This window comes from Vigna unguiculata, chromosome 11 (genome assembly GCF_037176805.1).
Source record: "Vigna unguiculata cultivar grain cowpea cultivar isolate G323 ecotype 2 chromosome 11, ASM3717680v1, whole genome shotgun sequence".
Lineage (NCBI taxonomy): Eukaryota > Viridiplantae > Streptophyta > Magnoliopsida > Fabales > Fabaceae > Vigna > Vigna unguiculata.
Genome location: NC_140802.1, coordinates 32,299,145 through 32,325,068, shown reverse-complemented (window position 1 = coordinate 32,325,068; position 25,924 = coordinate 32,299,145). Strand labels below are relative to the sequence as shown.

Here is a 25,924-nt window from a genome sequence, read left to right as displayed (position 1 = left end):
GGCCTGTTCTTGCAAGTCTCGCCTAGGCGAGGCAGGTTCACTTGGGCAAAAACATTGGATCTCGCCACTGTTCTCCTTGCAACAGCCATACATACATATCCAAATAATATAACCAGGCATCCTATGCATCCATAGTGGCACACAAGCTTAAGAATCATGTAACAATAGCAAGACAAGCAACACTTGTAATAAACAAATAAGTTCTAGCTTCCCTTACTTGGAAATAGCTAGAAGAGGCCTCGACTCAAAATAGTGGAGCACGACAGCTCTAGGAACAAACTAATGAGCTGAAAGAAATAGCGGAACAGAATTGAGAAATGGGGTTACTATGAAACCCTAACTGGAAATATGAAGAGTGATTAACGAAAACAAGTATGAGCTGGGAAAATACTTACATGGAGCAAGAAAATGAGATTGAGCTACATGACCAAGATTGGTGTTAAACCCTAGCAGAGCCTCTGAAAAGAAGGAAAGCGTATGAGAAGGGGTTGTTTGAAAGTGAGAGCTGAATGAGGGTTCTTGGTTGCTTTAGGGGCCTTGGCACCCTATGGGCCAGCCTTTAGGCCCAACAGATTTAGGGCAACCCTTAAACATAAGGCAGAAAATAAAAGTGGGCCTTATAGTAATAACTAAAAAGTGATTGATGACATATAATTTTAAAATTTAGTTTTTATTTTTTTATTGAACACAATTTCAATGTCTAATATAATTCTACTAACTAATTTTTTTTTGGTGATATAAAGTTTTAGAAACTATTTTACACATTTTTTCATTTCAAAAACAAATTCACATATAGGAACAATTTTAAAAATAAACGGATAATTTAATATATGAATCTCTTATTTATAGTCAAAATAAATAAGCGGTACAATATAATAAATATTAAGCTATTTTATTTTTTTAGTGTAATACAAAAATTATAATTTTAATAAAAAAAATTAATTCTTGTTCCATTAGTATGTAAACTAAAAAACATTAACATTGATTAGCTTTAAAAAAACATTTTTACCATTTATGTTTTTGCTAAATTTAAAATACTTTTTAATACTAATTTTTTAAAACATTTTACCATATTATTTCTTCTACTATCTACTATATATATAAGAAAATAAATCATTAGGTAAAATACAAAACTAGCCCTATCTATTATTCTGACACATGTCCAAACTTTGGGTTTTTTCGTCATCTAACAGGTAGTGTTTTGGTGGTGAAAGGTCTTTAATGATTTGATAGACGTTGCTCACAGATTTGAAAATCCTTCTTCTCAAAGGCAATCTATTTAGTAACATCTTCTCCAAGCATTAATCTGTTTTGAATGTTTGCTTTGAAGCTCAGTTTTTGCTTTTCTTCTTCCTTTTCTTCTTCTTCTTGAATCCTTCTACTTTCTTTTTCTTCATACGAAATTAAATTTTATTTTCTTCTTGTTCTTTATGCAAAAATAGAATGTTTGCTTTGTCAATCAAGGTTAGTTTTTGTTGTACTTTTTCCTTTTTTTTCTTCTCCTTCTTCGTGGATCCTTCTTCTTTCTTCTTCTTCATACGAAGTTTTTTTTTGCTTCCTGTGTTTATTGTTCTTCATGCATAGTTTTTCTTCATGAAAGGTTTAATTATTTTCATGTTTTTTGTGTTGAAGATTTGAAAATCCTTCTTCTCGAAGGCAATCTATTCAGTAACATTTTCTCCCAGCAACAATATGTTTTGAACGTTTGCTTTGAATGTTAGTTTTTGCTTCTTTTTTTTCATTTTCTTCTTCTTCTTCTTCTTGATTCCTTCTAATTTCTTCTACTTCATACGAAGTTAAATTTTATTTTCTTCTTGTTTATTGCTCTTCATGCAAAACAGAATGTTTACTCCGTCAAGGTTAGTTTTTGTTATACTTTTTCCTTTTTTCTTCTTTTTCTTCTTCTTCGTAGATCCTTCTTTTTCTTTCTTCTTCTTCATACAAAATTTTTTTTATGCTTCATGTTTTTATTGTTCTTTATGCATTGTTGTTCTTCATGAAACGTTGATTTTTTTCATGTTTTTTGTGTTAAAGATGGTTTGTCGTGGGATAATACATTTTTTCTTCTTCTTTCTGCTTTCCTGTCATAACAAACTGTCATTTTTATCCAACCTTTTTTCAGTATTGGGTTTCATTTTTTTTTTAGGGTTGAAGGTTATTTTGTCTTTTTCCTTATCCTTTTCAAATGTAGAGGTGATAGTTCTTGGCGCGAGTACTTTGATGCTTTAGTTTGAAATGTAGGTTTTTGATAGTTCTTTTGTTTGGTAATATGTTATTTTTCTTCTTCTAATTTTCTAAACTTTCATTCTTTAATATTTTTCTTCTTTGGTTTGGTTTGGTATTGTGTTGTTGTTAAAGGGCAACATTTACGCATTTGTTTTTCTTGGTAAGTTTATTTCTTCCTTTTAATATGTTATGTTGTTGATATACTATGTTGTCGATATACAGTATGTTTAGGATTTGTTTATTCTGTAAAGTTGATTTTATATAAGAAGTTGTTCTTTACATTTTAGGTTTTTGTTATTTTTTCTTTTTCGTTCTTTTTCCCTTACACTTTCAAGAGATAAGCTTTTGGGATTTTGGTTTCATCCGTATGGTATTGTTCGTTTTCTTCTACTTTTTATTGCTTATGTTTTTCATAAGTTTTTTTTTTTTCATTTTCCTCTATTGTTGTTTTCTTTTTTGTATTTCTCAATTTTTTGTTCTTATTGTTGATCAATGGTTGTTAGTACCATTTTGTTGTTAAAAGATAAGTTTATTATGTTGATGAATGATTGTTAGTACCATTTGGTTGTTAAAAGATAAGTTTATTACTTATTTTTGTTTTGTGGAGATGATTTATTTGAATATGTTATTTTGTACCTTTCAGGCTTTTCTGGTAACATCGTCTTCTTTCATTCCTCTATTAGCAGGTAAGATTTAGTGTTTTATTACCTTTTTTGTTGTATGGAGTTTACATATTTTAATCTGTCATATTTTACCTTGCAGATTCATTTTTAATTTTGATCTACATCTTCTTTCATTCCTCTCTTTCAAGTAAGATTATATGTTTATGTGAGTTAATTTATTTTTACTTTTTATTCTTCTCATTTTAATTTTTTATGTATGTTTGAAATAGAACATTTTTACCCATATGTTGTATGTGTTTGATCATGATCCCAATGGCCAGATTGGATTCTACTGGGGTGTTGCAAATGATGGTTCGGTAGTTGTGCTAAATCATTCGCACCATTTCCAATTGGTATGTAAATGTGGTTTATCTTTACTTTTGCAAGATCTTATTTTGAAATTTAGCATTTGGAAAGGTTATAATTTACGAAAGATTCTCTAATATCAAAACATTGATTATAAATCATCATTGAGATTACATTTTTTTGTGTGAAAGTAATACAATTATAATGCATAACTTTGGTTGGAATTGCAGGCGTATGTTTCATAGCGAACATGGTTTGATAAACTTTAAACATCCAATGAAGAAGATTTTAGTTGGATAACAAACCGACTGCAATGTTGAACATGACTATGGTGAATTCTTTCTAATATGAATAACAAGAGATTTTAGATTTTATTATGTGTATTTGTTGTCATTGTATGTTGTTAATGTTTCTTCACAAAATGAAGTGAAACTTTATAAACGTAGTTTGTGTACAAGTGCATATTTGCTACCATGAATGTTCACAGTTACTATGTTGTAATTTCAAAACCAATTGATTATTTATCTCTTTTGTTTATTGGTATAATGTTCACAATTTGTTTTTTTTATATGTATTAGGAGATGTATTCTGATATGTATTAGCATGTCTTTACATTTTGATATGTATCACATTGCACAAAATATATACGTTTAACTCTAACAATAACAAAAAAAAAATATACAATTCATTTTAATATATTATAGAACTTTATAGTACTTCATGTATTATAATTCATAATAATAGAGTTATTAATTACATGGTACATTTTTCTTATTAATCGACTTTTCTATAATAATTAATACTATAGAAGGAAATGACTACTTAATTTAAATAATAATTAAAATGATCTTTTCAAATCCTTTAATTAATTGATAGTTCTATAATAAGTAATAGTATATATTTTATAACTATACATAATAATCGTTTTAATAATTGTATAATATATTTGTTTTATTAATGAATTTTTCTATAATATTAATGTTATACAAAGTAAATTATTATTTTTATAACTATATTAAATCGATCATAATATCGTAGAAAAATAATTTAACCATTGAAAGTAAAATAAGTTTATTATAGTTAATCATAGTCACACTTCACAATAAATAATGTCAAATTTGAAAAAAAAGGTTTATAATTTATTCACTAGTGCAGATTTTGCTTTTTACCTCGCCTTATATGCCTCGGTTGGTCAGGAACCGAAGCATATAATGGCGCAGTGGCATTTTTGCAATTTCAGGCAACTTTTATGCCTCGGTTCAGCGAAAACCCGAAGCAAAAGAGGATTATATGCTTCGGTTCAAAAAAACCGGTGACAAAAGAGGGTTATATACCTCGGTTCCAAAGAACCGAAGCCAAAAATGTGGCTAGATATTTCAAAAATGTCACTAACCATTACGTCTTTGGCCTCGGGTGTCAGTGAACTGGGGCCAAATAGGGCTATATGCCTCGGTTATTAATTGAACCGAGGCCATATAGTATAATTAGGGTTCAAAATTCGCGAACCCCCTTTTCTTCCCCGCGGTGCATTTCTCCTCTCTCTCTCTTTCTCTCTACAACCTGCTGCTCCAGCCACCCACCACCACCACGCGAAGCTCTGCAACCACGCTGTGCTGCCACTGCGCTGATCCGGCCACCGTCTTCGCAAGTCGTCGCCGATGGCTCTTCTTGCAAGGTGGTGACAAGCTCTCGTCGACGGCTCTTCTTCGCTCGACAGATCTGCCGCCACCATGGCCTCCTCTTCGACGCCGTCCCATCGCACCAGGGCCACCGTCTCCACAAGCCGTCGCCGGTGGCTCTTCTTGCAAGGTCGTGACAAGCTCTCGCCGGTGGCTCTTCTTCGCTCGACATATCTGCCGCCACCACGGCCTCTTCGACGCCGTCCCATCGCACCAGGCACCGTCGATGCTTCCTTCTCAAGACGGCCTCGACGCCGACGCGATGAAGCGCCTACCGTTCATCCTGCACCAGCGCGCGACGGCGGAAGAGTCGGAGTGTTGGATCTGCCTCGGCGCATTCGTCGACGGCGTGAAGCTGAAGGTTCTCCCTGGATGCGAATACAGCTTCCAAAAAGCGAGTGCGTTGAGCGTGAAGGTAGTCGCGAGACGCCGGCCACAACGGCAGCGGCGGTTGTTGATGGGTACTGAATTGGTTTTGTTGTTCAGAATGTGAGAACATTAATACTACCTAAGTGAATTTGGTGGCTCGTGGAGAAGAGAATCTTCCAAATCCTCTCTTGAGTTTGATAAAAAAGAAATACAATAACAAAGGCTTAGAATTTGGGTCTGATATTCGTATAAAATGGAGGCTTCTGAACTGGAAAGTGGGTGAATCTGAAGAGAATGGGTTTGTTGATGATGGATGGTTGCTGATGGGTACTAACGGGGTATATGGCCTCGGTTCTTACCATAACCGAGGCCAAAGGCTCTGCGAAAGTTGAACCTATGGCTCCGGTCCCTCTGCAACCGAGGCAGAAAACTGTTTTTACGCCTCGGGTGATAACCGAGGCCAAAAGACACCCCTTTTGGCCTCACCCCAATATGCCTCGGTTCTAAAACCGAGGCAGAATGACAAAAATAACCGGGACCAAAAGCCCTTATTACACTGGTGATTTGACCATACTTTATCATGAGAATAACTATACATAATTAATTTCACAATACTTTATAATGAAAAAGAACAACTTCAATGAAATAACCCACCTACGGTAAACAAATTAACACAAAATATTATACCATCACAAAACCAAATTAATAAGCATACTGAACCAAATTTATAGACATATTGAATATAATACTAGAAAACTGATTCACCAAATTTAAAGGCCCTCCACAAAATCAAACTGCAGAGGTATTAAAAAAACACAATAAGTATTGTTTGCCGTCAAAACCAGACCCTTCATATCGAAAATGTAATGATTTGATCCCTGCAAAATAAGTTTAAAGCTTATTTAAACAGTATTGAAATATGAATTATATTAATAGTTAATCAGCATAATAAATAGTTAAGTTTTGTCAAGTAATCAGTAATTATACAATACAAAATAACTAACAATTATTTGTCATCTTAGGTTAATTATACGAAATATAATTTTCCTAATACAAACAAATTATTTTCAATTAACACAAATCTATATTAAATATAAAAAATAACTAACATAAATATGAAATTTTATGTTAATTATACGATTTTTTTTCCGGTATAAGTTGATTATTTTCAAATAACACAAATGTATATTTAAATGTAAAAAATAACTAAAAAATATATATTATAACGTCATATTTAAATATTAGTTACTTAATCACATTATTATTATTATTAATTATATTGAATAATTTAGCTAATAAAAACTTATTATTCCCAATAACTCAAATGATTATTTAAATAATATATTTATCACTTTACATAAGGAAATCAATAAGTACATGTTAAATTATTATTCTTATCATTGTATAATAGATTTCTTAGTTTTATTGAATTTCATATATATTGAATACATTTACAATATATCAATCATAATATTGCAGAAAATAATTTATGTATTTAAAATAACAATAGCTTTATTATAGTTCAATTATCGTTACACGTCAATTTTTAAAATAGGTGTTTATAATTAATCTACCATACTATATCAATAAGTACAAAGGTCCCGTGTAGACATTTACTTTGGTTTGAAATCATTTAATAACAAAGGATAATATATCATTCATGTATCTCTTAATCCAATATCAGTATAATGTCGTAACTTGATGTTCATGTATACACTGAGTATATTGTTAGAAAACTGGTAATGATACTATCAAAAAACTGAGAAATGATAAACATACATACCAGTATATATATAAACACGACCCATGCGTGCAGGGGCGGAGCATTGTAAGGGCGGAGAGAGGCTATGGCTCCCCCAAGATTTGTGAATTTTTTTTTAAATTATATATATTTTAAAATTTTTTAATTTTTTTTAAATTTTTGAAATTATAGGTAGTGTATTTTATAAATAAATGAAAATTAAATTGTTTGTATTTTTATTTTTTTTATAAAATATAACCAATTAATGTTAATAGATAATAAAACATAAAATTAAATATATAAAGAATAAAAATATTTAGGTTTAATTAATCTTTTGGTCACTATTTTCATCTAAAAATGTCAAGTTAGTCATCAAGTTTTTACTAGTCTCAATTTGATATTGACTTTTAAAAAATTGATGTAATTTGATCATTCTCGTTAAATTTATTGAAGTGGATGAACGATTTTCATCAAGATTGATAGTGAGATTATGTTAATTACACCAACAAAACAAACTATCTTTATTTACAACTTTAATTTTAATGAAGAAGCATCGATCCATTTCAAGAAATTTAATGAAAATAACCAAATTGCATCCATTTTTCAAAATTCAGAACCAAATTGAAACTAAACAAAATTTGAGAACCAACTTAACATTTCTGAACTAAAACAATAACCAAAAGAATAATTAAACCAAATATTTATTAAGATATTTTTTATGTCCTTTATTATTGTCTTGTTAATTTTACAAAAATTGTACTCATTTCTTACTGTCATATTTGTTTTAAAAGAAAAAAGGTAATTATTTTTTCTCTCATTCTCCATTTGTCTTATTTTTTTTTTTGAAGAAAAGAAAAGTAATTATCTTTTATCTTACTTGATAATGAAAAATTAATTTAATAGTTAACATTGTTTCTTTTATCTCATGAACCTTTGATATATTTAATTTTTATGAATATAGAAGAAAAATAATGTATTATGTGTTTTTTCATAATCGATTTTTAATTGTGATTTAACTATACTATATTTTTTCTTTAATATTTACACTTCTCAATTTTTTTAGTAAAGTATGATAAATTATTTTAATATTATTTTAAAAAATAGGTATATTGATGAATAATAAAAGAATAAATTCATTATTCAAAAGTGGTAAAAGTGAAACTATTTGTGAAGATGAAAACAAGATAAATTATATTTGTCACAACATTTTACTAAAAATTAAATTATTCAGTTAGAGAAACCAATTTTTAAAACATTATTAATGATCTAACAATTTAATGGTCAAATAATTATATTATTTTGCCCCCTCCAAATTTTGTGATCAAGATCCGCCACTGCCACTGCATGGGTGTATGCATTCATGCATTTAATTCTAATGTAATATACATATTATTGTTTGTATATCTTATGTTTCAATTTAAAAATGTTAAAATCAATTTCATGTTATATTTACTTTGTACGGGACCATATTACATAATTTGCCTACATTTTACTTCAGTGACTAGTAACAACCCGTGCAAACACATTTCATTTTAATATAATTAACATATGTTAATATCTACATAAGTTTCTATTTAAAAATTTTAACACTAATTCCATGTTATATTATTTTATACGGGACAATATTATACAATATGCCTATATTTTACCCTAAAAGGACCCGCGGATACACATTTTATTTTAATATAATAAACATGTGTTTATATCTACACGTGTTTTTGTTTAAAAACTTTTACATCAATTTCATGTTATATATATTTTGTGCATTCCTTAATACACAATATATATACACTATATGCCTACATTTTACTTTAATAACAACTTGTGCATACACATTTTATTTTAATATATCATTTAAGTGTTTATATGTACATGTATTTTTATTTAAAAATTTTAACATCAATTTCATGTTGTATTTATTTTATATGAGAGCATATTACATCGTATGCCTACATTTTACTTTAACAATAACCCATGCATATGCATTCCATTTTAATGTAATATACATGTGTTTGTATCGACATATGTTTCTATTTAAAAATTTTAACAATTTTAACATCAATCTCATGTTATATTTATTTTCTACGAATTCATACAGTATGTCTATATTTTACTTTAACAACAACTCATACATATGTATTTCATTTTAATGCAATATATAAATACTGTCATAAAGTTTTATATTATACTCATTCTCAGTTTCTCTCTTTTGCATTTGTTTTTTCAGTTTCCCTCTTTTGCATCTTTTCATATATTTATATTCATTTTTGTTTTCCCTCTTCATTGCTGGTAAAACTTAAAAGTTCTCGAACCATCATTTTTGAATCAGATAAAGAAGTGACTGCAATTTTTCATCTTCAATCTCGCTCTTCTTTGATTGTGCATATCTGAATCACAGTTGGTAAATGGCTTCTTCTTCCTTTTTTGATTTCTCAATTTTTCACGCCCTAGATCTCAGTTAGATTTTGTTTCAGGTGTTGCTTCCATACTTGCGGTGCATTTAGAGTTCTGTGGTGTCTGTGTCGGGTGTTCACTACGACTTTTTCGGTGAAGTGTTCATGGTTTGAAATACGAGACTGCTTCGAAGTTTAACGATTGGTTCAATTTTATGGGTGTGACTTTCCTTCCAGAATCACGTTGGCCTCTATTTTGTTTCATGAGTCATTCTTTGATGTTTTTTTATGTTTTGTCATTGTATGAATCTATATGAGTGCTTTGCAGAGTCATTCTTTGTGTTATTCCACTTGTTCCTGCAATTGTTTCTTGTCATGTGTAGATGAACCGGGCAAGCAGGCTAAGAGTGCCATCAGGATTAAAGGCATCAACAAAGCCAATGTAGATTTCAAGGTAATGTACACTCAAATAAAACATATGCATCTCTTTTGCTATTCTTTGGTTTTTCTTATTGCGAAGTTATCTCACGAATTTGTAGTGTTTAAGTTTGTAGGGTGTCCACAGAGTAATTGAAAGCAAGAATAAACTAGACTCAAATTTAAAATCATGAGCATGAAGGTCAAAGGATCAATTGATTATCTACCTTAAATGGTTTGTTTTCTTGTCATCAGTACAAACTTACATTTGTCTCAATTTTTAATGGTTGGATTGTTTCTCTCTCCCTAGTCGCTCTCCCTTGTCTTCCGTACACACATTATGGAATCTGGACACAATCAAAATTTGCAAACTGCTTCATTTCCTCATAACTTCACTCTGAATATGTAAAATCAAGTTATAAATATTTGTTTTAAAGTTAATAGAATACATTAAAGTACTTAATTCCATATACTTTATTTTCTCAAACCGAATCTCTGAATTTTTCACACATCTATGATTGATTTTTCAAAATTTTTAATTGGATGGGTTGTATTGAAAGATAATTACTGAAATGAAACTGAAAAAAAAACCTTTTACTTTTCTAACCCCACATAAAATTGATTTTCAACTTCTTATTGAAATGCTAAAATAGTAGAAGATACATGCTTAAATTCATTCCAACTATAAATTTATATCGAAGCATTTTCTTACTAAGAAGTATAAAATATTGATTTTCTAATATAAAAAATGCACAGGGACTTCATTTTCTTTAGCGAGTTTGTTTTGAAAGGTAACCATGATGTAAATGCAACTCTTGCCATTGCACTATGCTTTACGTGATTGAGCATGTAGGAGATATCTATTTGGAACAAACTGTAAGTTTTAAAAAGTAGTTTTTTTTCCCATCTTTTTATCTTATACCTTATTGCTGAAGTGATTTTGTACCTGCATTAAGGAAAAGTTGCCAAAGCAGTTCATAAAAGGTTTAACTAGTGCAAGTTTGCAAGGAAGGGCACAAATTGTTCATGACCAATACCTAAAGGGTGAAAGATCAAATATACTTGTTTCCTTTTTAGATGAGGTTCACAGTCCTGAAAGCATGCAGGTGTGTGTGCAAGGTATTTTTCTTTGGCCATTAAAGAATACAATCAGATCAAACCTTGTTTCATTAGCAACTTTCTAAATTCTCACATGATGTAGTGAAGACACTCAATGGAGAAAGAGTATCCCAAGGAAAATCCACTCTGGTAAAGTATATATTTAAAAAGTAGTTTTTTTATAATTTAAGAACATACAGGGAAAGTGTCTGGTTTTCACTTTAATTAGAAACTAATGATACACAAGAGTGAAAATGCCACTATTTCTTTTTTTAATTGGAATTGAAGTAATTGAACTACTTGCAGGTATTGATGTTCAATAGTTTTACTGTTATCCACAATTGCTTCTTCCTCACTTGATGAAAACGTGTGCTGATAACGGTAAATAGTTTTCTTGATTATGAAAGAACATACTTACCAAATATTGAAAATAGTTAAAAAATATTTAAGTAAAGCGTAACATTTGGGACTTTAGCAACTTTCTTCTTCATTAGTTTAATGATGTTTAAAATAATTAACACTTAATTTCTTATGGTCTTACCATTTGCTAAATATAGATTTTTGGGTGTATGTTTTTTTCTTCTCCACCTTCATTCTTATACCACGATGCTATATTTATTCTACAGCTAAAATTGCATAGGAACGCTAATGATGCATTCACATTCCTTTTGTATAAAATTGTATTTATTTCAAGTAACTAGTTAGAAAACCAACCAGCTTGGAAAGTGTATTTAAGAAGGATTATGATTTCCTTTATCTTCATTTGATTCATTTAAAAAACTAATTAATTCAGTTGGAGTGTTTTAATAACTTTTTTTAATATATCTATTTTAAAATAGTATTTGAACATAAGTTTAAATACTTTTATATAATTAATTTCATGATTATCAGATCAATAAATAGTTTTACTTCTCGTGTATACTTTTACTTTAATCAGTTTATAAAGTTAGTTTTTCACCTGTCAACAAATAAAATAAATTTTGCTTGATGATACAAAAAGACTGCACTTTAGAATATTAACTCAGTAAGAAAATTTAACGTCATCGATCAAGCAAAAATTGAGGTGGAGAAAGTTTGTCCAGGAGTTGTATCATGTGCAGACATTGTAGCAGTAGTTGCTCGTGATGCATCATTTGCTGTGAGTAACAAAATTAGCTTCATAAATGTTTGATGGTTTTAACTTACATAGCAATTAATCATTAATATTTTGAATTCTTGATCAGGCGGGTGGTCCATCATGGACATATATATTCAACCATTTATCGGATCAGCTGGAATCATCAGAAAGTTTTGCAACTCTGCCAACTTATAAGTCAAGTTTCTATTTCATTCATCAATTGTATTTAATTCTAAATGTACGCATTCTTTTGAATTTAGTAAACTGAAAGTCTATTTAGTTTCCATAATATTCATTCTTATTTGAGGGATCCAACTCTTTCCATGAATTTTGAATTTATGTAAAACAAATTATTTAATTCATTCAAGCAACCTTAAGTTATTTCACATATATTATTATCGTAATCAAATGAGTGTTGAGAACAAATAGCACTCTACTCTCGAGCTTCATAAATGCACCGGGGATCTAGCATTACTCCTTCAATTTCTCTGTTTCCCTTAAAACAGTTATATATGACATCAATAAACTATTTTAACATGAACTAATGAACTAAACTGCCATTAGATGAAAAATAATGAAAAGGAAAGTTGATTTCTAGAACTGTCCATAAATATCATGGGTTCCAAAATTACCGGTAAATACCAGGGGTTTCAAAACTGTTAGTAAATACCAGGGGTTCCACAATTGCCAGTAAATACCAGGGGTTTCAAACCGCCAATAAATACTAGGGGTTTCAAAACCGCAAATAAATATTGCTTTACCAGGGGTTAGTCAAAACCGCCGTAATCCATTAACGACGCGGGCTTTTCTAGGGGAAAAACAAACCACGGGTAACTCCTTTAGTGGGGGTTAAAACCTCTGGAAATACCAAAAATAACCCCTGGAAAAAATTATTTTTCTTGTAGTGTGTTTGTATTTAAATATGTTGATATCAATCTCATGTTATATTTATTTTGTACGAGACTATATTACACAATATGCTTACATTTTACTTTAATAACGACCTTGCATACGCTTTTTATTTTAATATACTATACATGTGTTTTTATTTAAATATGTTAACATCAATAATTTCATGTTATATTTATTTTGTACAGGGCCATATTACACAATATGCCTACATTTTACTTTAATAACTGCATAGCATTTCATTTTAATATAACATTCAAGTCTTTATATGTACATGTGTTTCTATACAAAAAATTTTAATATTAATTTCATGTTGTATTTAATTTATATGGGACCATATTACACAATATATGCATACATTTTATTTGAACAACAACCCGTGGATACATATTTTATTCTAACATAATATATATGTGTTTCTATTTAAAAAATTTAACTTCAATTACATGTTGTATATATTTTGTACAGGGACTATATTACATTATATGCCTACATTTTACTTTAATAACGATCCCTACGTACGCATTTCATTCTAATATAACATAAGTGTTTAATGTTTATATTTTTTGTGTTTCTATTTAAAAATATAAAATTTTAACATCAATTTCATATTGTATTTAATTTACACAGGACCATATTTACATTTTACTGGAACAACCAAAGGCGGACCAACGAATGGATGGGGGAGCCGTGGCCCCCCCAACGTTTTTGATTTTTTTTTATTTATGTTATATGAATTTTTTTTTGTTTTTAATTTTTTAAATTATGTATAAGAAATTTAATGTTTTAGAATTTTTTAAATAATAAAAGTATATATTGGGAATTGATAAGAATTAAAATAGGTATCTTTTTATTTATTTTATAAAATATAACATTTAATGCTAATAAATAATAAAGCATAAAATTAAATTTAATAAAAAATAAATAAATTTATTAAGATATTTTTTATTTTCTCTCTCACTGTTTTTTGAGTTTCTCACATATTGTATCCACTCTAGACTTTTACTTGTTTTGTTTTCTTTTGTTTATGAAGAAAAAAAGAAAGTTGAACACAAATTCATTATTTTGTGCTCTCATTTTTGTATGCTTTCTTCTATTATTGAAGAGAAAAATAATTCTTTTTTTCTCAATTGATAGTGAAATATTAGTTTAATAATTAATATTATTTTTTATCTCACGAGCATTTGGTATATTCATTTTTATAAATATCGAAGAAAAAGCAATGCACTAAATATTTTTTAATAACTGATTTTTAATTGTGACTTGATTATCATATATTTTTCTTTTATTAATTACGTATCACAATTTTTATTTAGATTATGATAAATTATCTTTTAGTATTTTTTTTTTAAAACATAAGTATATTGATGAAGAAATAAAAGAATAAATTAATTATTTAAAAGTGATAAAATGGAAGCTACTGCGAGGAAGAAAATAGAAAAAATCAATCTTTGACAAAAATAGGAAGTCAAATTACATGTACTTGATTGATTTTTTAATCCGTCTCGTCTTATTTTAACTTTTTTTGTTTTTACAACTATATCATAAAGATAATTTTCTACAATGAAAATTATCAAAATAAGATTGCAAAAAAAAAAAAAACGGGATGAACTTTTTTTGCTGACGATATGATTATTTACATTAAAAACAAAATATAACTAAAAATTTTAGTATTGAATCAATTATTATTAAGTTAAATAATCTTACGGATCCATAATTAAATATATAAGTTAAATATATAAATTTTAAGTATATTTTGGCACCCCATAAATATCAAGCAAGATCCGCCACTTGGAACAACCACCGTACATATATTTTATTTTAATATAATAATAATAATAATAGTAATAATAATAATAATTATTATTATTATTATCTATATCTATAACAATAAAGGAAATTCCTTGTCCACATTTCATAATATCAGTTTTACCTTTAATTATTTTAAAAGTTAATTATTTTATAAATAATTTATTTTTAATCATTTTTCTACAAATCTCTTTTGTTTTAAATTATTATTTAAATTTTCTTTTTACATATCTTATTTTTGTTAAAATTATTTTTATTATTGATCTTAAATTTCTTAAAAATTATATATTTATTATTGATCTTAAATTTTTTAAAAATTAAAAAAATGCAAATATACGTACGTGATGTGTTCGTAGTTAATATTAATATTAATAATATTATTATTAATACTATTAGTATAATCTATTATTATTATTATTATTATTATTAATTATTTCCGAAGAAAAAAAGAAACATAATTAGCGGAAGCTATCTCATCTTCCGTATCCACTTCTTCCTTCATCCCTTCTCTCATTGAAGCTTCGCGAACGAACATAACGAACCCAATACACAACCATTCATAACCAGACAAACACACAAACAAACATGTCCGGTGTGGGCCCTCTTTCCCAGGATTGGGAACCCGTCGTCCTCCGCAAGAAAGCTCCCACCGCCGCGGCCAAGAAGGACGAGAAGGCCGTCAACGCCGCCCGCCGTGCCGGCGCCGATATCGAAACCCAAAAAAAATGTTCGTTTCCAATACCCTCGATGAAAAAAGTAAACAAATCTTCGAAAAATTGTTCCTCGCGTGTTAATTGTTTTGCAAAAAACTGAATTTCTTCTAGCGATTTCATCAGTTTATCGTCGATTTTTTGTTTTTGAAATCTCGGATCTGAACGTGTTTTCTTGTGACTATTGCAGATGATTTGGTGTTGAGGCAGCAGATTTAATTTGCAAATTAAATCTTTTAAATGGTTAGGAAAAAATTGAATTTGATAATTGTTTAGTATGGAAAAGGGGGCACTTAAAAAGCAAGAGCTAAATGATCTGGCATAGGATGGTTATTGATGTGTCTTTTGTGTGTGTGTTTGTTTGTATGTGGTTTTCATTTTTCTTTTGTTGATGAGCTTTATTGTTTGATGGATGGTTTGAATGATGATTGTTCAAATGTTGCTCTTACAGATAATGCTGGGACAAACAAAGCAGCCGCTAGCAGCACTTCATTGAACACTAAGAGGCTGGATGAGGATACAGAGAATCTAGCTCGTGAGTATTACAACATATATAGACAGGGAATTAGGTTGTGTATGATTTATCTTCTGAAAAACTGCTTTTAGTTTTCAAAATTTAACTAAACAAGGTTGCTTGGACAATTGGTGGAGGGTGGTGTAAGGCACAAAGCAGAATGTGGACAAATAAGACGAGAAAATATCACCAACTGGCTGTTTTTTGGTTTTCAAAACACTTGTTTTGTGGACGATTTTCAAAGCCTAACAGATTTTGGATAACAAACTTGATTACTGAGTAGTGTTAAATTTTTATAAGGAAATCAAACAGCACTTAGTTCTTTTTTTCCTTATATTTTTTATACAAATGAAAAACATCGGTGCATCTACCTTTGAATATACAGTTATAAAGAGGTGAATTATGTATACAATATTGTGGTTCATATGAGGTGTTTGCATTGAGTGGATATTCCCTGCAGTGGCTTCCTTGTCCTGCTTTAGTATTGTCAACTACACAAATTTTCTTGGAGCATGTTCTTTTTGGTAGTTTTATTTATTGTCTTTTGACTCTGTCTAGGTTATGGAGGTTCTGTATTTTTCAATGAATAGTGATTATGTGGTAGGTAGATTGAAGGTTCCACTGTCTCACCGTTATAATTACACAATAGCTAGAAATGTGTTTACTACTAACTTTTTTGAGATGTCAAGGCAAAGTGTTTAGTGGTGTAATTGTTAGAGGGGCTATGTAGAATCATTTATGCATCTTCCCCGAACCACTCAAGATTTTTGGGTAATTGGTTAATGTCATGGTATCAGAGTCTCTGTGAGCAAGTTATCTAGAGTTTGATTCCTACTGTCCTCATTCTTCTAATAAAAAGTTTAATCTCTTCTAAGGTAAGGGAGCCTGAGCATTGATCATGCTTAAAACTAAATAGATTTGGGGTGTGTTAGAGATGTGATATAAATGATAGATGATAGAAATCACTTTGAGTTCTTTTTCTTAAGCACAAATAAGAAAATGTATGCCTAACATGGTAGAAATAATGGCATAGATTCAGACACCAGGAAAAACTTAATGATAGTAACCCTCTTCCCCAACCAAATTAATGGTTTTTTTTCAACGATTGACCTATGTGCGATTTCTAAGTTGAATGATACTATCTTTTTCAAATCTTGCCATTATAAATTTGAGTCCTATGTGCATACGATCTGTTTCATATGCCCCTCTATATTTTGGCAACTTCTTGAAGAGAAGTGGAACTTCTCGGGGTCACTGGATCATTAGTTCTAGGTTTTGATATTAAATCCTTGGACTTGAGGATCATAAAACAAGGTTGAACTTGTTGCTCTCTACGTTCTTTGGTCTACTGATTGTACGTATCATGGATTTATATGATTTCATAGTCTGTTTAATGGACCGGAGAATTATTGTGAGCAGTGGCACTGTTGTTCAAGTTTTAAATTTCTTAAACAGAAATTAAAGCTTCTGATTGGAGTTTTTTGTACAGATGAGAAAGTACCAACTGAACTTAAGAAGGCTATAATGCAAGCTAGGATGGAGAAGAAACTTACTCAGGCTCAGCTTGCTCAAGTATTACTCTCCCCCCTGCAGAAAAAAAAATTGAATAAATTATCGGTCTCTTGATTTTCCTTTTCAATAATAGTTGGGCAATATCAATGATTTGCATTTGCATTGTTATTTGCAGCTGATCAACGAGAAACCTCAAGTGATCCAGGAATACGAATCAGGGAAGGCCATTCCAAACCAGCAGATAATTGGCAAGTTGGAAAGAGCCCTTGGAACTAAACTCCGTGGCAAGAAATAAGGAAACTAAATTCATGGTTCTGCATATATTATGGTTTGCATGTCTCGCTATGGGAGTGTTGTGTTTACTCACTAATTGTGTATATTTAAGACAGATAAAGGGTTGTGAAAACCTGAGGCTTTCACCTGTTCGAATAAATAAAGTTGCATTTTCAGTATAAAACCTAGTTTTACCCGCGATTTTGTGGGCTTAAGAGCTCTTCTTTTATAACAAAGATGTTATTTAAGATTTCAAAGTAAAATAAATATAAACATTCCTTTAATAATTTATACTGGGAGGAATTTACAAAGATGGTATGCACTTTTTTTTTCTATAATTTATAAGACGATATAATGTAGTATTTGCTTTTTTGAAGTAAAAGCTCATGTAGTTAATGTTATAATTCTATGTAAGAACATTAATTAGTCTTGTACGAGATTTCTATTTATAAGTGTCTAAGGTTATTGGGTATGTCGATCGTCAACACTGTTCATGTTATTTGGGTATGTTGTCAAGAAGATTGTTCTAGTTGGTGAAGATTACACTGTTGAAACAAGTTGGTTTTGATTAGATAATCAATGACCAAATCACTTTGGTTTGACAACTAAGACCTAAGAGATTCTCTTGGATATCTTATTACAAAACAGAGAAAAACATTTGAGGTCAATATTGTGTCAAAGTGTGTGAATAAATATAGAAAGCTTGGAGAATGGTTCAGTAGTTAGGATGGAGTAGCATGGAACAACAATATTCATTATATTAAAGATTTCTTTTTGAAAAGACATAATTCTAGTCTTATAAATGGAGTATCACTAAAAAATAGAAAAGTCCCTCCTAATCTATAAGAACTTTTAGAATTATATCTTTTTCTACCTTGATTCTACTAACGACTTATAAACTTTTAAAGGTATGAAGCTTCTCCTTTGAAATATACCTTGAGGTTTCGTGCAAAATTTTTCTTTGCTCAAGGATATAAACCCTTAAAATTCATATTTACAGACCAACGTAAGGACCATGAAGAAACGATGGAGGCATATCTAAGTTAAGGATTGAAAAAGTGAAAGAAAAATATGTAAGAGGAAGAAAGTAAGGCAAACAAATTTATTGGTTAAAGGACAAGGCTTATTTACAAGCACTTTAGTTTCATTTTGCAAAGGCCGCAATAAGGATTTTTCATTTTTGTTTCGTTTTTTTTTTGTAGACGTTAATCGTGAGGTGTTATGCGGCAATGGTGTGCTCAAGCCCTTCGAGATGATATAAGTGTGGATTCAGTAATCATTATTGTCGAATATATTTAATATGTTGTGCCTTTTCATGAGGACTAATGATTCTAAAATACTGTTTTGTTTTTGCATTTTATATTTTTCTAGCTCGTTTGTCTATTGATCGGACCATATACTCAATTTTCATCACTTTATTTACTTGAGAGGTTGTGTGTGTTTAGAGATATAAAAATTTCATAACATGGAATGGGAGAATATAACCGACTTCATGTTCTCTTAAATGACATAGTTGAAGAAGAAGGATATATTCTCAAAATTAAAGCATGTAACCGGACCACTTTTTTACTTTTCTAACTTTTGCGCTTCCTTTTTAACAAGGAATTTGATCCCTACAAATTAATTAATTAAACTTTTAGCGTCAAAATGATGAGAAAATTGCTCCATTTTGTCCTTCGTAAGTATTAGATCGAATTATCGAGTTGTACCATTGTTCTGTAATGTAGGTAAGGTGGGTCAAGTTACAATCTAAGAATAAATATTTTTAGAATAATTACTGAGAAAAAGATTGTTACATGTGATATCAATTATTCTATGATTAAGGTCAAGTGAACCGAGTTACAATCGAATTTTAATGTTTGAATTTATAATACACTCTTTAAATAAAATAAGTTGGTTTGACGGTAATAATTGCAATCCTATTTCCATGTGTCAACTATGATTATTTTTTCTAAAGAGGTTGGCTTGACTTTCCTTTAAACTGTAGACACTCTATTATTGAGTAAGAAAATCAGAGAGAGAAGAGAATGACCAGATTTTATCTATAGTTTTTAAATAATAAACAATAAAATTTATGATAGTTTGTGATGGAATGATAATTAGCCGTGGTTCGTGTTAAGTTCTGCACCTAAATTCAGTTTTAATTTTAACGGTAATAATAATTATGTGTTAAAAATGATTAATATATTAAAAAAATATGAAATTAGTTATCCTACTTTAAATAGAAATAGAAACAAGAAAGGAAGATTAAGAAATGAAAACCTACCATAATAGGCTGGCTTAGATTTGTTCAGGTACGGGCACATCCTCCTCATCTGGTGCACTCGAAACCCATTCGCCATCCTCCCTCTTCACCATTCCCTTGTTCTTCTCCACCCACCAAGACTCAGGAACGCCACACTCATCCTTCAGAAACGAACACGACTTATTCACCAGAGCCAAACTCCTCTTCACTTTCAACTCAAACACTCCACGCGCTCCGTTCCACCCTGCCACAACGTGCAGCATCGCCTGCAAATTGTGCCAGTCGCTTGGGTTCTTCGACTCCTTCAAGCTCGGTGACTTCCGCGTGTCGATCACCAACTCCACGCCCGTGTGCTCGTACCCTAACAACCTTCCCGGGTAGTGCGGAATCAAATCGATCACGTTCGTCACGTGCAGAACCTTCAGGTTCCCCATCCTCTTCAACCGGTTATTGAACGCCCTGTTTCCAACCTGGGGAGACCCAAACACGATTGCGGTGACCGGCACATCCGTTACCCCGTTTTCCACCAAGTCAAACCCACTCACTATCGATAGGGTTGCGCCCAGACTGTGTCCCATGATCAACACACTCGGATTCTCGGATTTGTATTGTTCTAACAGGGATTTCACGTGAGAAACAACTTGTGTTCTCGCGCTGGTTTTCGTGAATGGAGAGTTTGGATCATCGGAGGTATAGATTGTGAGCCAACCTAACATCACCTTTGGTGTCCCTGAATCATCTTCTTCGTCACTACTGCTGCTTCCTGTTTTATAAATTCAATTTCGAATTTAACTATGGTTAACTTTGTAGTCTAAGATTTTATCATAAAATATTATTAAACAAAATTTGAAATATATTACCGTCCTTGTTTCTTGCCTTCAACTCTTTGACGCTTTCCGCGTTGAGAAGTGCGGAAGCGGACTCTTGGCTGGCGCCGAAGACGTTGATCCACTCCAGGTCTCTCGTGGTGCCGCGCCACACCACGTAGATCTCTCTCCGCCCGAGCTCCTTCGAGCGGCTGTCCGACGTGACGGCGACGTAACCGATCCAGTTGGACTCGCGGTCCCAGGCCTCGCGCGAGAGCGAGTGGAGGAGGAAGGCCTCGGGAACGGAGACTCTGGCGGTGGCGTAGAGGAACGCTGTAACGTCGTAGTGGTCGGCGTCGTCGAGCATGACCTTTCGGAAGAAGGAGGTCTTGCCGTAGCGGCTGGAGCCGCAGAATGGCGAATTCTTGTCGTTGTTGAAGGCGTCGTAGGTGGCCTGGATGAAGTCGCCGCAACGGAGGATGAGGGTGCGGAGGGAGGGGTGGAGGGGGTCGAGAAGGCTGGTCCAGTCGTTGTGGCCCAGAAGTTCGGCCCAGGTGGGTTGGGAGGCCATGGTAGGGAGAAAGTGTGTTGAGAGTGTGTGGTGTTGAGAGAGATAGAGAGATAGAGATGTGGGTGATGAAGTTCGAGTGTGTTTTGCGAGAGTGTTACCATGGATATATATGGATGGATGTCGCTGACCCACCTTTCACGTCCTCTGGTGTCTCAATGGTTGTTCTCTATTTCCTTTTTCACGTGTGTCATTTTTCTGAGCATCCTTTTCCTTAATTTCACATTTTAATTAACTTCATTTATCTATTTTTAGTATAAGCTTTATCTCAATACAAATATATTTTTAATAATGTATTGTACCTTAATAATTTGGTCCTAAGAAGGTCTACTGAACCTCAAATATTTCAAGATACGTTTATAAGAGCAAATACTCATGTATTAATCTTAATTATCACAAATTTCAGCAGTCTAATTATGTCATGATATTTTTTAATATTATATATTTACAAAATATTTGATATAAGTTGTATGTTCACACATTATTGTTATGATTATTATTTAATTGACTTAAATCGTTATTATTAATATTATTTGATATTACATTATCAGTTTTATTTTAACTCCAAAATCCTATAAACATAGTCGGTGTTTTTTAGGAAAAATGACTCTAACATACATTCTCTTTTACTAGAAATGATTATATCTCTTTTAGTGACTTGAGTGTCAAAGAGTCTTTTGTAAGTGGATCTTTTGTAAGTGACTTGATTATATCTCTAACCATTATATTTTTTAAATGAATTTTATAAGTTATAAGTAAGAACAAGGAACAATTTGGTAGATTTATATAACGTAATTTGTTATTGATAAGTTAGGGTGTAAGGAATAATTATTATAATTTGTTACAGATCAGCTAAGGATAAAATTTATTATAGATCAACTAAAGATTAACTAGGGACAAAACTTGCAACGAATCAGTTAAGGATTAGCTTGGGATAAAATTTGTTACAGATCACATAGGATTAGCTAGGGATAAAATTTGCTAAGGATTAACTAGGGATAAAATTTGCTAAGGATCAGTTAGGGATAAAATTTATTATGGATTAGTAAGAGGTTAGCTAGGGATAAAATTTAATTCACTAGTGAGGCTTTAGAGAAGGATTTGCTACGAAAATTGTGCTTAATAGCGAGGGAATAACTTCCTCACTATTTAACTACCTATATTTTTGCTATGGAATAATCCCTACCTAATTCCTCGCAAAATCGTTTGGTGATAGCGAGGGATTAGCTAGAGATTATTTTGTCGCAAATACGTTATTTTTTTTTGTAACGAGTAAAGGAATGAGACTCGCATAAAATATACCTCTTGAGGAACTTTCGTCATTATAGTGGGAGGAGAATATTCGAGTAATGTCTCCACATTATTTGAAATGTTGTTTGAATACCACCTAGTGTAAACAAAGGAAGAAGGTAAGTCCATGAAAAAGAAGAAGTGTTCTAGGAAGAGGAGGACATTGCATAAATGAGGGAAGTAAGAGTGTGTAGTTCAATAGAAAAAGAAAATGCAATGAAGATTGGAGAGCAAGAAAACAAGAATGTAAAGATTGACAACGTAAAAAAGTAAGGAGAAGATCGAAAAAGGTTATAAAGAAGGACTTGAGAGATGTTCCAATTGAAATGTTAATGGGCCTAAGCCCATTAAGAAGAAATATAATATTGTTTTTTGTTATAGTTTGACAATTATAATCAAGTAGGTGTTGGGGACACAATAAATGTATAGATTGTGAAGAGACAAGGGATATTTTTAACAATTAATAAAAAAGAGTGGAAGGAAAAGAATGTGAAAAGTCATAGAAATAAAGAGTTGGATTAAGCATCAAGGTAATACTTATTCATAAAAATCAGGAAACAACATTGTATTGGGAGCATTTGATGAGGGCATAAAAAAACCACTTATTGAAAAAATGAAAAGCATGTCAACATAAGAGGATTGAAGGGAGTAAAATGTTGAATATATATATATATATATATATATATATATATATATATATATATATATATATATATTGTACCGTACCTAGCCAAACTCAACCAAGTAAACAGTGTGCATATCGAAACCGCCTAGTACCCAGGCTAGGCCGAGTTAGCACTTCACATCACCAACATAAGCCATCTAGGCAAGTAGCCGGTCGAGACCGACTACTTCAATAAACTTAAGCCAACATCGATGCCACCGCATTCAATAGATCTCAAGGGCCTGGGTTAGGGCCCAGGCCCATTCATGGCCCAACCTAAAGCCCAAGTCTAGACCCAGCCCATGAAATGGTCAAACGTCATTAATGTCCTATAAATACACGTGGACCCCATCATTTAAAGGTACGCATTCATTAATCACTGATTGGACTCTCTGAGAGCTTTGACTTACTTGAGCTTCGAAGATTCTTCTGCAGGTAACCCCTCCTGGGTTCAAGTTGACATGTATCGACCGGGAAGAGGCCAACTGAAGAGATAGCGGACTACATGGTAAGGTGACACTTGTGCCTAACCTCTTGTTTGTTCTCTGCAGGAACAATTGGCGCCCACCGTGGGGCACGAGACGAACACCTTTAGTACCCGTTTTTCTCTGAAGATGGTTTCCACCCGCAGCAGAGCTGGAGCTAACAAGCAAGCGGACGCTGGTCCCTCTGGAACTCCCAGCATCGCCCCTGACTTGGCCGCCATCCTAGACGGCCAGGCAAAGATGCAACAAGAACTCGCAGACCTGAAGAAGCGCAGTGCTGAGGAAATGGAAGCGTTAAAACAAGAGAACTCTCGCCTCAGGAGAAGGATCGAGGCAGAGCCAACCTGAAGGGAAAAGCTAAAGAAACCTCTGAAGTTGTGAAGTCTCCGGCCTTCCAGCCTACAAAAGAAGAAAGTGAATACAATCCCACCCCCCACACCTTCACCACCACCCAACAGACACCCCTTACCTCCACCCATCCCCATTACTTTCCATCCTGTCAACCAGGGCTCACCGCACCCTCAACCCCCGCCCCCACCATCCCAACCACCCACGCCCCCTACAACATACCCACCGCTCTCCATACCACATACATTCCACCCTACAACCCACAATATCTTCCCACAACCCACATCCCTCCTCACAACATCACCTCCACCTTTCCTGCTATGATCAACCACCCACCCCCACCCCACATCCCTCCCCCTCACCAGCCCAGACGCCGCCACCCATTCACGGATTTTATCGCTAACACCCCTCTCCCAGCCCAGTGGGAACCGTTCAACCTGGATCACTATACCGGCGAAACCGACCCTGACGAACACCTGAAAGTCTACATCACCCATGTTGCCCTGTACACATCCCAAGACGCAGTCTTTTGCAAAGCTTTCCCCACTACCCTCAAAGGCCCTGCCCTAGAATGGTTTACCACCCTCCCGCCCTACTCAATTGATAGCTTCGACATCCTTTCACACATGTTTTCCACACATTTCGTTGGAAGCCACCCACATCAAACCACCACCATATCCCTACTGGGTATCAAATAGGAACCACCACCATTTCGATCACTTCAGTAAAGCCGCACTTCGTACACCACACCTCAACCAGGAAATGATACTTCAATGTATGACCCTCACCCTACAACTCGGCCCCTTCGCCAACAACGTCTACCTCCACCCACCCATCTCCATGCACGAACTCAAGCTGCGCGCAGCTGACTACGTCCGCATGGAGGAAATGCAAACTCTTCACACCAAATTCTGTAACGACTACGCCGCCAACACCTCCAACCCCACCCCCAACCCCACCCCACAGCCTCACCCGCGCCCTGACACCCGCCCACGCGAACCCCGCCAACCTCGCTTCACCAGATACGTTCCCCTCATAGTAGCCCGCTCCCGCATCCTAGACGAGGCCCTCCAAGTTGACCTCCTCCCCCCACCACGAAAGACAACCACACCTCCTAACGCCGACATGACCAAGTATTGTCGGTACCATCGCAACCACGATCATACTACGGAAGAATGCAAAGCGCTCCAGGATAAAATCGAAGAACTGGTCCGTGCCGGCCACTTTCGCCGCTTCATCCGTAGGGATGACCATTCCTCCTCCTCCCGATCCCGCCACCCTCCACGGCATGACCATAGACGCCAACCAAGCAACGCCCATCACAATAACCACTCCACCCAACCCAACAACCAACAACCAGAGCCCGCCCACACCAACATTACCCCTGCCGACCCCCCCTTACGAGGCACCATTAACACCATTTCTGGTGGCTTCGCAAGTGGAGGCTCCACCTCGTCCGCCAGAAAGAAACACCTCCGCCATATACAATCCATCAACCATATCACTCATTCCCACCACAGACGTCGTATGCCCTCCATCGTATTCACTGATGACGACTTCCACGACCTCGACCACCAGCAGGACGAACCCATGGTCATCACCATCGAAATCGAAAACTATGTCGTTAAAAAAGTACTTGTGGATCAAGGCAGCTCAGTTGACATCCTCTACTGGGCCACCTACCAAAAGTTACAACTTCCTGACACTGCCATGATACCATATGATGAGCCCATATACGGCTTTTTCGGCGAACAAGTATCCACCCGAGGCTACATAGACCTCC

At 33.2% G+C, this 25,924-nt stretch overlaps 2 protein-coding genes across 2 annotated transcripts; one reads left to right on the top strand and one right to left on the bottom strand.

The window, feature by feature from the left end:
- Positions 1 to 15,178: 15,178 nt before the first annotated feature.
- MBF1A (multiprotein bridging factor 1A) lies at positions 15,179 to 17,919 on the top strand. The gene is made up of 4 exons (XM_028054783.2): positions 15,179 to 15,453; positions 15,888 to 15,971; positions 17,440 to 17,522; positions 17,638 to 17,919. The coding sequence occupies exons 1-4, from the start codon at positions 15,312 to 15,314 to the stop codon at positions 17,755 to 17,757; spliced, it is 429 nt and encodes a 142-aa protein (XP_027910584.1). The 5' UTR covers positions 15,179 to 15,311; the 3' UTR covers positions 17,758 to 17,919.
- On the bottom strand, positions 17,376 to 21,451 carry LOC114169563 (alpha/beta-Hydrolases superfamily protein). Its single transcript, XM_028054779.2, has 3 exons — positions 20,841 to 21,451; positions 20,002 to 20,743; positions 17,376 to 17,537 (listed from the first exon to the last, which is right to left on the bottom strand). Exons 1-2 carry the CDS (start codon positions 21,355 to 21,357, stop codon positions 20,016 to 20,018), a joined length of 1,245 nt encoding a protein of 414 aa, XP_027910580.2. The 5' UTR covers positions 21,358 to 21,451; the 3' UTR covers positions 17,376 to 17,537; positions 20,002 to 20,015.
- Positions 21,452 to 25,924: the final 4,473 nt, after the last annotated feature.

Excerpts from the sequence above, each read along its gene's own strand:
- MBF1A (XM_028054783.2), top strand. The coding sequence starts at position 15,312 with ATGTCCGGTGTGGGCCCTCTTTCCCAGGATTGGGAACCCGTCGTCCTC. Across the intron at positions 15,454-15,887 it reads TATCGAAACCCAAAAAAAAT|ATAATGCTGGGACAAACAAA; the intron begins GTTCGTTTCCAA and ends TTGCTCTTACAG. Across the intron at positions 15,972-17,439 it reads GGATACAGAGAATCTAGCTC|ATGAGAAAGTACCAACTGAA; the intron begins GTGAGTATTACA and ends TTTTTTGTACAG.
- LOC114169563 (XM_028054779.2), bottom strand. The coding sequence starts at position 21,357 with ATGGCCTCCCAACCCACCTGGGCCGAACTTCTGGGCCACAACGACTGG. Across the intron at positions 20,744-20,840 it reads GAAGGCAAGAAACAAGGACG|GAAGCAGCAGTAGTGACGAA; the intron begins GTAATATATTTC and ends TTTATAAAACAG.